The sequence below is a fragment of the Manis pentadactyla genome, chromosome 12 (assembly GCF_030020395.1).
Source record: "Manis pentadactyla isolate mManPen7 chromosome 12, mManPen7.hap1, whole genome shotgun sequence".
Lineage (NCBI taxonomy): Eukaryota > Metazoa > Chordata > Mammalia > Pholidota > Manidae > Manis > Manis pentadactyla.
In genome coordinates, this window is record NC_080030.1 from 20,248,037 (window position 1) to 20,260,729 (window position 12,693).

The 12,693-nt window shown below is 42.4% G+C and overlaps 1 protein-coding gene across 1 annotated transcript; it reads right to left on the reverse strand.

Moving 5' to 3' along the window:
• Nucleotides 1-4,643: 4,643 nt before the first annotated feature.
• LOC130679758 (olfactory receptor 7A10-like) lies at nucleotides 4,644-5,543 on the reverse strand. Its single transcript, XM_057489199.1, has 2 exons — nucleotides 5,192-5,543; nucleotides 4,644-4,906 (listed from the first exon to the last, which is right to left on the reverse strand). Exons 1-2 carry the CDS (start codon nucleotides 5,541-5,543, stop codon nucleotides 4,644-4,646), a joined length of 615 nt encoding a protein of 204 aa, XP_057345182.1.
• Nucleotides 5,544-12,693: the final 7,150 nt, after the last annotated feature.

Here is a 12,693-nt window from a genome sequence, read left to right on the forward strand (position 1 = left end):
TGGGCCCCTGTCCTCGGCACTGCCATCACTCCAGCCTCTGCTCTCCTGCAGCCTTGCAGCCCTGAAACTGTGTGTTTCCCAGAGCACTGGGCAGAGCTCTTTTTATAGAGTCAACTGCCATGTATTGCCCACAGGTGTGCAGTGAGCTAGTCAATCAGAGCCAGGTGAGAATCCTGGCCACAGGAACTCTTATTTTATCCACATATGGTAGGCAGGTTGTTAGGTTAGGATAAGAGTTCACCTTTGCTTTTGAGAACAGTGAGGTGCAATTGAGTTAGAGGGTGAGGATTTGTGATAGCGGTAGGGCTACATCTAGGATTAGGGTTACATTAAGGGCTAGTTAAAGGGTGAAATTATGGTTATGGTTAGGCTTAGGGTAAGGGGATATATTAGGAGAAGTGTTTAGTTTGTCTTTAGGTTAATGGTGAAGTGTGGGTGTGTTGTCAGGTCAGGAGTCCTGGATGGTGAGAATGGCAATGCCCCCAAAAAGCAGGCACCAGAGGCAAGGCTTGTGGCACAGGTCTAATTTTTGAGGCTGGGTTAGAGCTTATTTAGTGGGCTCCTTCCTGGTTCTTGGAAGTACACCACTCACGCAGCCTCCAATCACAGCGGCACTAGCTAACCGCACTATGGGGGAGTAGGGTAGGAGAGGGCAGGTCTCCGTGCTCAGAGCCTGCTTTCCAGCTACACAGTGTGTTGTGACCTATTCTGGTGAGGTGGGTTTTCCCAACCAGTGGCCTTAGGGCTGGGGAGCTCAGTAGTCCTGCTCTCTACCCATGGCAGGTCCCACTGGTACCTTCACCGTTTTGGTCCGGGCATGGCTCTGTTCTCAGGCATCCCTGAGGAAGGCTATGAAGGCAGCTGATGCTCATTGTCTGCCCACATGGGTGAGGATGAGGTTAGGGTTCAGTTTCAGGTTAGGGTTAAGTTTAGTGTTAGGTGTAGTGTGAAGTTATGGCTTCAGTTAGAGTTAGCTTAAGTGATTAGGGTTACTGTAAGGTTTCAGATGACCTCCAGTCTAACAGTGAGGTGTGGGTGAGGCTGAGCATGAGGGGTGAAGTTTAAGGTGAGGGTAAGGGAGATATTTAGGCTGCAGGTTGAGCATTCTCATCCACAATTTGCAGAGAGGAGTGCTGTGCTCACAGATGGTTCACCTGCTGTTTCTCTTGTGCACCTGCCTTTTCTAGGAACATGGCTACAGAACAGCCCAGGAGAAGGATCCACACTCACCAGGGTTAGGCAGGAACCAAGTGGCTTCTCTATGACCCATATAGGTCACCATGGCCCAAACACAAGCATGCACCTTGGATTTGAATTCTTTTTTCTCTACAGACACCTGGGTAATCAGCCCCAAGCTTGCCAAGGACTGCACCCAAAGTTGAGGCCACAGTAATTGAAATGGGAACATGCTTCCCTCACCAGGAGCCTCTGTCCGTAGGACACAGTCGTCACAGTCACCACTGTGATGTCATATATCTATTGAAACACTGGTGCTTATGCAAGTGCTCCATACCAGTCATGCTACCCTTTAGGTACATTCCCTCTCAAACCCTGAGAAGCTGCATCATCTCAGACAGTGAGCATCAGGTGTTCATCACGTGTATGGAGAGCTCTGCCAAGGCACTTCCAAATGCATGAACTGCCAGCACACGTTCCATAACTCCTGCATCCATCCATCTACACTGGCGTCCATTCTCCTTGATCTGGGTCAGGCTTCAGGATGAGAATCAAAGTTAGCTGTCAGGTTTCTGAGGGGTACAGGGTTAGTCTTTAGATTTGGATACAAGGATTTACACTGGAGATCAGATGTCAGTTTCCTGCTTAGGAATCAGACCTGGAGTTTGGGTTTGCACTGCCTAGGTTGTGGGATTCTTGTTCAGGCCTTAGGGTGGCAGTTTGTGGTTTCAGAAGTTTGGTATCAGGATGCAGATAAGGGTTAAGTTTTAGGGTTGAGTGTTAGGATTTGAGTTAATGTTGAAGTTTAGGGTTAATGTTTGTGTTAGGCTTAGATTTAAGGCTGCCAGGCTTAGATTTAAGGCTGCTGCTTACGATTATGGTAAGTGGTTAGGGTTACGGTTTTACATCGGGGTAGCAGATGGTTAAGGTAAGTGTTAAGTTTAGGGATAGAGTTAATCATAACTTGAGGGCACAGGGAATCAGCCTATTATAAGAATATCTTCAAGCTAACTTAAAGATGATCTTCTCACTGAGATGAAATTTCCTTGTGAAATTCCATTAACCACAGGAAACTAAATGAATGAATTGGAAACAGAATATCCATAGCTTTGAACAAAATATTCCAGGGTAAATATCTATTTGAATTAAATTACTGGGGTAAATAATTTTCATACCCTACCTTTAAAACTATATATGCTCTTACAGTTTGTAGGTCAAATTCCCACAGTAAGAGACAATGGGCTTGCCTCAAGATGTCTGCTAGACTGGGTTCCTTCTTGACCATCCAGGCAAGAATTCAGTTATTTAAACATTACAAGATCTAGGACCAAGATAAATGACTTAAATCATGGGCCCCCTACACCTACACAGCCAGCTGGAAAACATGGTATAATATCTCCCTAACTCCAGATCTATTCGGTCTATTTTTCTCACTCTTTCCATTTGGAGAATTGTGACTAAACTATTCTTGCCTGGAAAATCATGGCATATTGTTTTTAATGAAAATATGAGCCATTTGATACCATCTGCCACAATGAACCCCACCTAGAAGATATACCTGAGCTTGTCTTCTTGGTTTTTCTCACCTTTGGACACTGAATTTTGGAGGCGGGACAGTCTTTTGTCTTTCTTGTTGCCCTGTGCATTGTTGGTGCTGAGCAGCCTGCATTCCCACACTGCCGAGTATCTCCATTGGAATAATCATCCATCCTTAGGGTCCACAACCCAGGGTAGGAGAACAGGAGGCATCCTGGCATAAATGCAAGCAATGTCCATCCATTACCCACAAGACCACTTTACACATCCCTTTTTGGCATGGAAAGTGGGTTTCCTCAGAACAGAAACCCACAGAATGCCCTTTACTGAGAGTTCAATCCCATAATCCATATCAGACTTGAAGATCTGTTGCTAGTGTTTAACACATTTGAAAACTATCCTTTATCAGAGACAAGCATTTGATAAGTAGTGACTACAAGAAAGGTCCCAATGATGTCTAACTGAAATGATTGTTTTGGCAAAAGGATTATGAAGCCCAAGTTGTGTCATGCCTCTGCTTTCTGTACAAAGCAATCAAGTTTTCCCCTTCATTGATGACAGTAAAAGTAGTTTTCTGGATGTACCGCTGGTTTTATGTTTGATCCCGGTAAATGTTTGAAGATTTCAAGAAGCCTAATCCACACAGGATTTTGAGTCGGAGAAATGACTCACTCAGAATGCAGATTGGGTGCTGGCAAATGAGACATAGGCAAGGCAGGAGAAGCAAGAAAAAAGAACAATCATGAAAACAAAAACCTAAATGACTCTATCAGCCAGGGAAAAGCCCAGTCTACTAGGAACACAGATTTGGCAGGAAAAATTTCCTTTCTGGTTTTACTAGGATCCTTTAAGGAAATCATTTATGCATAAAGTGGGAGTTCCAAGAGAACCATGAGCCTAGAAGGAAGATCCAAGGAACTAAATAATATTTCTATGGCACTCTTTCAACATTTGCAACCAGGGTCTGAAGAGGACATTGTTGTCCCTTTCTATTCCTAACGCTCTTGGTGAGGGGTCAGGGTGAGAGGTGACAGGCTTCTCGGATAAGTATCCAAGGTTCCTGTTTGGTTTGAGGGCTTCAGGCTCTGGCACAGCTCAGTGTTCAGTTTGGGGTTTGTGTTCAGGATTTGATTTTGTGTTTGTGTTTAGGGTTTGGGGTTCAGGTTTTAGTTCAGCTTTGGGATTCTGGTTCAGGGGTTAGAGACAGGGCTCAGGGTTCAGGTTTTGGGGACATGGGGCTCAGTTTAGGGGTGAGGGATAGGGTTTGGTTTGGATTAGGTTTACGGTGATGAAATCATGATTAGTGTTAGGGTAAGTGAGTTGCTGGTCAGTTTGAGGGTTAGGATGAGTGTTTGAGTTCAGGATATATCAAGATTTAAAGTGAGGTTTAAATTCAGAATTAGGAGGAAATAATGGATATTGTTAGGGTAAGGGTAAGGTGGTTGTTTAGGAGAAGGTTTAAGTTTATTTATAGCTAACAGTGAAGTGTTGGTGAGAGTGAAGTTAGGATGTAGAGCTAGGTTTAGGATTAGGTTTATGTTAGGTTTGGGGTGGATTTATGGCTTTACTTAGAGTTAGCATTATTGATTAAGGTTAGGGTCAGTGTTCTTTTAATCTCCAGGCTAACGGTGAGGTGTATCTGAGGCTAGGGTGAGGGGTAAAAAAATGAATAATGATAATGTTGTCATTATGGAAAAAATTTTTCTTAAAATATCCATGTTGTCCCAAGAAATAAATGGGAATTTCCAAATATTTAGTGATTTACAGTTGAAAAAAAGTGTGGTGGAAGGAAAAAAAGGAAAAAGGGAAACTGTGAGAAAGATCAGAAAATTTAATAACTTGAATTACTTAAATTGTATAAAGTAGAAGTGAAAGAAATGGAAATTTCAGGAAATAGAAAGTTCTCCTTTCATAAACTAATTCAGGAATAGTCATTTCTGGTCCTGAGGCTTTGAGTCCTGAAATCTTGGGCACTTCATCCCCAGAACAATATGCATTTTGACACCTTCCATCCAAAGGACTCTTTTCAGAGCCCCTTTTATGTCTTTGTTTCTTAGACTGTAGATGATGGGGTTGAGCATGGGTGTGACCAAGGCATACATCACTGAGGCTGTTGCACTTGAATGCGAACTGTAGGTAGCAGCAGAGCTGAGGTACACCCCTAGGCTTGAACAGTAATATAAGGAGACAACAGAGAGATGAGATGCACAGGTGGAAAATGCTTTATACTTCCCCTGAGCTGATGAGATTCCACATATGGCAGAAATGACCTTCAAGTAAGAGTAAATTATACCAGCTAGAGGAGCCCCAGCAAGTAGCATTGCTGCTGCGTACATCACGGTGTCATTAAGGGAGGTGTTAGAACAGGCAAACCGGATCACCTGTTTGATTTCACAAAAGAAGTGGGGGATTTCCAAGTCTTTACAGAAGGACAATTGTAACACCATTAAGATTTCTAACAAGGAATGCAGGGCACTTATGACCCAGCAGACCAGAACCATCAGCCCACAGAGCCGGGGACTCATGATGACCGTGTAGTGCAGAGGGTGGCAGACGGCCACAAAGCGGTCATAGGCCATGACAGTGAGAAGAAAGTCATCTAACACTGCCAAGTGTATGTAGAGGTACATCTGGCTGATGCAGCCTGCAAAGGTTATAACTTTGCTTTCTGTCCATATAGTGACTAGCATTTTTGGGATGGTGGTGGTGGTGAAACAGATGTCTACAAAAGACAGGTTGGAGAGGAAGAAGTACATAGGGGTGTGGAGGTGGGAGTCTGATATCACAGCGAGGATGATGATCAGGTTTCCAAACACAGTGATCAGGTACATGGAGAGGAAGAGCCCAAATATGAGGGCCTGCATTTCTGGTTCGTTTGACAATCCCAGAAGAATAAATTTTGAAAGTCGTGTAACATTGCCTTCTCCCATGTGGTGGTGCTGATAACTAGGAATGAAAAAATATCACAATTAATTTTCACACAAATGGGCATTCCTGACATTTGAAATGCTACAATTTATCATATATTACAGCAAAATAATCAATATGTGTTATTTGTATGACTCTCAACACATTCAAGGATTCTTCTTTGATATTTCTGACCAGGAATTCCTGTCCCACTGTCAGCCTTTACCCCAAGATGTCATGTATTACAGTTTTAATGAGAAATGATTTCATGCAGTTGAGGATTATATGTTAAGTACTGACCATTTTCTAGTTAAAGGGCATAGGATGTTAACAAAATCTCTAGAATAGAATCATGGTGAAGGAATATAAGCAAATAAATATATATCATGTGAGATGGTGAGACTTGCTAAGGGAAAAAAGTATAAAATATAGTGGATGGGGTGTTGCTTTTCACTGAGAGTTCGGGAAGACCTGCACACAAGGTGACATTTGAATAGAGACCTTAAGATACATGGGGATACATGCAATTATCTGGGGAAGTGTGCCCTGCAGAGAAAGAGCCAGTGCAAAGGGCTGAGGAAGATATTTTTGATATATATGCAAGATTCAAAATGGAGACAGTGTCATGAGGAGGAGGAGCAAGAGGGAGAATGAGAGGACGTGGTGTCAGAAGATGCTGAGGAAGGAGGTGGCTTCCCTGCCGCTGAAACTTCAAGACACAGGCAGTCCATTGTCTATTTGTTCTAGAACTTCATTACTTTTGCTATCAAGCAAACCTTTGAGTAGAATGGATCCCCTTATTTCTTACATGTACTGATTAATGTTCTTTCACCTTTCTTTTAAGGATCACTTGTAGGAATAAATGAGCCCAGCTACTCCTGTTCCCCACAAAGCAGAAACACACACAGTGCACCACGACTCCCTGGGGCCATTTTTGTACCAAGATCTTCTCACCCCAGCCGTGGTATTTAGGGAAGGAATATTTCTGTTCAAGCTGTTACATCAGGTGACCTATACCTAAAGAATATGGAAATAGCACCCAGTTCCAATGGCAGAGTCTCCATGGCATGTGAACACGGGGATCCATTTTAATATGACCATTCTGCATTTAATGAAACATTTAAACCAGTTAAAACATAAAGAAAGGAAAAAATGAATATGATGGGGTAAAGGATTAAGTAGCTCAGCTGGTACCTGAGAGGTTGTGATAAGTAATAGAGCCAATACACTTATACCAAATTGTATACACAATACACAAAATACCAAATACACTTATATCCCTATGATGTCCAGAACAACTAATAAAGCAGCAAAAGACAATTTATCCTAAAGAAAAAGGAGTGATTTATTTATGGTCAAGACAAATTACAGAGTGAATATCCCTTTAGAAAAAGCTAAGCACATGGAAGCAACCCAACATTTACAATAGCATATATATAACATATGATTGTAAGGGATTTTAAAACAGGAAATGTTGAAATACCCTGATATGATAGTAAATAAGAGATTCTGGAATCAGAAAACCAAATTTGCATTTCTGATCCTACCACATATTAACTGTTTGAATGTGGAGAGCTTTTTAAACTATTTACCAGGTTAATATCCTCACCTGAGTAAGTGGGGATAGTGGTATCCATCCTCCTATAGTGGTGGACAGGTTTATTCAGTATACTTTCAAAGGAAATCATATAGTTCCTTTCTGTTAGTTCAAAGTGTAACATTAGTTCTTACCTATCCCTGCTGATGAGAGAAGGGTGATTTTTTCTTCTATCTCCCCAGTGCCTTCATTTATTTCCCATCTGTCTGTCCTTTCTTCACAGCCTGATTTCAATTCCATGTTGTGTCTCTCATCTACCTCAGCTGGTACCCCTCTAGCTAATATTCATATCAACTCAGACAGATATTTCTGTGTTCCAAGGGTGATCAACTTCCCTGATTTAAACTGCCCCGTTGAAAGTCTCCCTAGTAGAGAATGAAGCCCAAATTCTGTACCTTCCAACATCAGGGTAGACATCAGGGAAACTTATGCCAGCTTCATCCTCACGCTGTCCTGCCTCTGCACTCACTGATCTCCCAAACACTGAACTTGACTTTCTTTCACCTGATGCTGCAGCCTCAGTGTTGTCTCTGTACGCCTGCTTCCCTCTGCCTGGAGCCTTGCCCACAGGTCTCTCTGGATGTTTTCACACCACCCCATCTTTAAATCTCCATCTCCTTTGTCAGAATGCCTGGATCCTTTCTCCCCTTTACATTCCCACAGGAAAAGGACACTTCCTTATGTAGTGAGTTTAGATGTAGTGGCTATCATTTTTTGGGGTTTTTTTAATTCCAATTTTTTTCCTCCTAAACTGTGATTGAACTGAGGCATGTATCAATGTTATACATTCTCACCAACCCCTCCATACCAGGGTTAGCAGAGTTCGTTAGGAAGAGTAGCTGAATCAATATATACTGCATGAAGGAATGAGAGAACATTTTCTTATAGAAAATGCCAATGATGAAAGTAAAGACGCATAGAAATACAAACATGGGTATGGAGTACATGCAAGGGGAATGTTTTCCATAATCTGAGATTGGTACCCATTGGGGTGTCAGACTATGGGTTGTAAAAATTAAGTAGACTAGAGGGGCAGAAGATGGCGGCGTGAGCAGAGCAGCGGAAATCTCCTCCCAAAAACACATATATCTATGAAAATATAACAAAGACAACCCTTCCTAGAATAAAGACCAGAGGACACAGGACAACATCCAGACCACATCCGCACCTGAGAGAACCCAGCGCCTCGGGAAGGGGGTAAGATACAAGCCCCGGCCCGGCGGGAGCCGAGCGCCCCTCCCCCCAGCTCCCAGCGGGAGACGAGCAGGCAGAGCGGGAGGGAGACGGAGCACAGGGCTGCCGAGCACCCAGCCCCCGCCATTCGGGCCAGAGTGCAGGGCGCTCGATACTAGGAAAACAGGGCAGCAAGAACAGTGAGCAGGCAATGGAGGCTGGGCGACTGAGGGCATAAGAAAAGCGCGCGACCATTTTTTTTTTGCTTTTTTGCTGTTTTATTTTGGCGAGCGTTTTTGGGAGTTTTAAAGGGATAGGGACCCCAATACTAGGGAAACAGGGCAGAAAGACCGATGAGCAGAGGCCTGAGGCTGGCACCGGAGAATAAAGAAAAACGAACGACCACCTTTTTTTTTTTTTTTTTTTTTTGGTGGGCGTTGTTTTGTTTTGGCGGGTGCTTTTTGGAAGTCTTAAAGGGGCAGGGCGGGTCACTTAATCCAGAGGTAGGGAATCCGGGATCTCTGGGCACCCTAACCCCTGGGCTGCAGGGAGCAGGGAGGCCCCTTACGGAGATAAATACCCTCCCAGCATCTCCTGCTCCAACTCGACTCCACCATTTTGGAGTAGCTGCCAGAGCCAGGCCACGCCCACAGCAACAGCGGAGATTAACTCCATAGCAGCTGGCAGGAAGCAGAAACCCTGTCTGCGGGCAGCTGCGCAGCACAAGCCACTAGAGGTCGCTGTTCTCCCAGGAGAGGAGGGCCACAAACCAACAAGAAAGGAAGTCCTTCCAGCCGTCACTCGTCCCAGTTCTACAGACTATTCCTATCACCATGAAAAGGCAAAGCTACAGGCAGACAAAGATCACAGAGACAACACCAGAGAAGGAGACAGACCTAACCAGTCTTCCTGACAAAGAACTCAAAATAAGAATCATAAACATGCTGACAGAGATGCAGAGAAATACGCAAGAGAAATGGGATGAAGTCCGGAAGGAGATCACAGATGCCAGAAAGGAGATCGCAGAAATGAAACAAACTCTGGAAGGGTTTATAAGCAGAATGGATAGAATGCAAGAGGCCATTGATGGAATTGAAATCAGAGAACAGGAACGCATAGAAGCTGACATAGAGAGAGACAAAAGGATCTCCAGGAATGAAACAATGTTAAGAGAACTGTGTGACCAATCCAAAAGGAACAATATCCGTATTATAGGGGTCCCAGAAGAAGAAGAGAGAGGAAAAGAGATGGAAAGTATCTTAGAAGAAATAATTGCTGAAAACTTCCCCACACTGGGGGAGGAAGTAATCGAACAGACCATGGAAATACACAGAACCCCCAACAGAAAGGATCCAAGAAGGGCAACACCAAGACACATAATTATTAAAATGGCAAAGATCAAGGACAAGGAAAGAGTGTTAAAGGCAGCTAGAGAGAAAAAGGTCACCTATAAAGGGAAACCCATCAGGCTAACGTCAGATTTCTCAACAGAAACCCTACAGGCCAGAAGAGAATGGCATGATATATTTAATACAATGAAACAGAAGGGCCTTGAACCAAGGATACTGTATCCAGCACGACTATCATTCAAATATGATGGTGGGATTAAACAATTCCCAGACAAACAAAAGCTGAGGGAATTTGCTTTCCACAAACCACCTCTACAGAACATCTTACAGGGACTGCTCTAGATGGGAGCACTCCTAGAAAGAGCACAGCACAAAACACCCAACATATGAAGAATCGAGGAGGAGGAACAAGAAGGGAGAGAAGAAAAGAATCTCCAGATAGTGTATATAACAGCTCAATAAGCGAGCTAAGTTAGGCAGTAAGATACTAAAGAGGCTAACCTTGAACCTTTGGTAACCACGAATTTAAAGCCTGCAATGGCAATAAGTACATATCTTTCAATAGTCACCCTAAATGTTAATGGGTTGAATGCACCAATCAAAAGACACAGAGTAACAGAATGGATAAAAAAGCAAGACCCATCTATATGCTGCTTACAAGAAACTCACCTCAAACCCAAAGACATGTACAGACTAAAAGTCAAGGGATGGAAAAACATATTTCAAGCAAACAACAGTGAGAAGAAAGCAGGGGTTGCAGTACTAATATCAGACAAAATAGACTTCAAAACAAAGAAAGTAACAAGAGATAAAGAAGGACACTACATAATGATAAAGGGCTCAGTCAAACAAGAGGATATAACCGTTCTAAATATATATGCACCCAACACAGGAGCACCAGCATATGTGAAACAAATACTAACAGAACTAAAGGGGGATATAGACTGCAATGCATTCATTCTAGGAGACTTCAACACACCACTCACCCCAAAGGATAGATCCACTGGGCAGAAAATAAGTAAGGACAGGGAAGCACTGAACAACACAGTAGAGCAGATGGACCTAATAGACATCTATAGAACTCTACATCCAAAAGCAGCGGGATACACATTCTTCTCAAATGCACATGGAACATTCTCCAGAATAGACCACATACTAGGCCACAAAAAGAGCCTCAGAAAATTCCAAAAGATTGAAATCCTACCAACCAACTTTTCAGACCACAAAGGCATAAAACTAGAAATAAACTGTACAAAGAAAGCAAAGAGGCTCACAAACACATGGAGGCTTAACAACACGCTCCTAAATAATCAATGGATCAATGACCAAATCAAAATGGAGATCCAGCAATATATGGAAACAAATGACAACAACAACACTAAGCCACAACTTCTGTGGGACACAGCAAAAGCAGTCTTAAGAGGAAAGTATATAGCAATCCAAGCATATTTAAAAAAGGAAGAGCAATCCCAAATGAGTGGTCTAATGTCACAATTATCAAAATTGGAAAAAGAAGAACAGATGAGGCCTAAGGTCAGCAGAAGGAGGGACATAATAAAGATCAGAGAAGAAATAAATAAAATTGAGAAGAATAAAACAATAGCAAAAATCAATGAAACCAAGAGCTGGTTCTTCGAGAAAATAAACAAAATAGATAAGCCTCTAGCCAGACTTATTAAGAAGAAAAGAGAGTCAACACAAATCAACAGTATCAGAAACGAGAAAGGAAAAATCACGACGGACCCCACGGAAATGCAAAGAATTATTGGAGAATACTATGAAAACCTATATGCTAACAAGCTGGGAAACCTAGGAGAAATGGACAACTTCCTAGAAAAATATAACCTTCCAAGATTGACCCAGGAAGAAACAGAAAATCTAAACAGACCAATTACCAGCAACGAAATTGAAGTGGTAATCAAAAAACTACCAAAGAACAAAACCCCCGGGCCAGATGGATTTACCTCGGAATTTTATCAGACATACAGGGAAGACATAATACCCATTCTCCTTAAAGTTTTCCAAAATATAGAGGAGGAGGGGATACTCCCAAACTCATTCTATGAAGCTAACATCACCCTAATACCAAAACCAGGCAAAGACCCCACCAAAAAAGAAAACTACAGACCAATATCCCTGATGAACGTAGATGCAAAAATACTCAACAAAATATTAGCAAACCGAATTCAAAACTACATCAAAAGGATCATACACCATGACCAAGTGGGATTCATCCCAGGGATGCAAGGATGGTACAACATTCGAAAGTCCATCAACATCATCCACCACATCAACAAAAAGAAAGACAAAAACCACATGATCATCTCCATAGATGCTGAAAAAGCATTTGACAAAGTTCAACATCCATTCATGTTAAAAACTCTCAGCAAAATGGGAATAGAGGGCAAGTACCTCAACATAATAAAGGCCATCTATGATAAACCCACAGCCAACATTATATTGAACAGTGAGAAGCTGAAAGCATTTCCGCTGAGATCGGGAACCAGACAGGGATGCCCACTCTCTCCACTGTTATTTAACATAGTACTGGAGGTCCTAGCCACGGCAATCAGACAAAATAAAGAAATACAAGGAATCCAGATTGGTAAAGAAGAAGTTAAACTGTCACTATTTGCAGATGACATGATACTGTACATAAAAAACCCTAAAGACTCCACCCCAAAACTACTAGAACTGATATCGGAATACAGCAAAGTTGCAGGATACAAAATCAACACACAGAAATCTGTGGCTTTCCTATATACTAACAACGAGCCAACAGAAAGAGAAATCAGGAAAACAACTCCATTCACAATTGCATCCAAAAAAATAAAATACCTAGGAATAAACCTAACCAAAGAAGTGAAAGACTTATACTCTGAAAACTACAAGTCACTCTTAAGAGAAATTAAAGGGGACACTAACAGATGGAAACTCATCCCATGCTCATGGCTA

Excerpts from the sequence above, each read along its gene's own strand:
- LOC130679758 (XM_057489199.1), bottom strand. The coding sequence starts at position 5,543 with ATGTACCTGATCACTGTGTTTGGAAACCTGATCATCATCCTCGCTGTG. Across the intron at positions 4,907-5,191 it reads GGTTCTGGTCTGCTGGGTCA|CTGTTGTCTCCTTATATTAC; the intron begins TAAGTGCCCTGC and ends CATCTCATCTCT.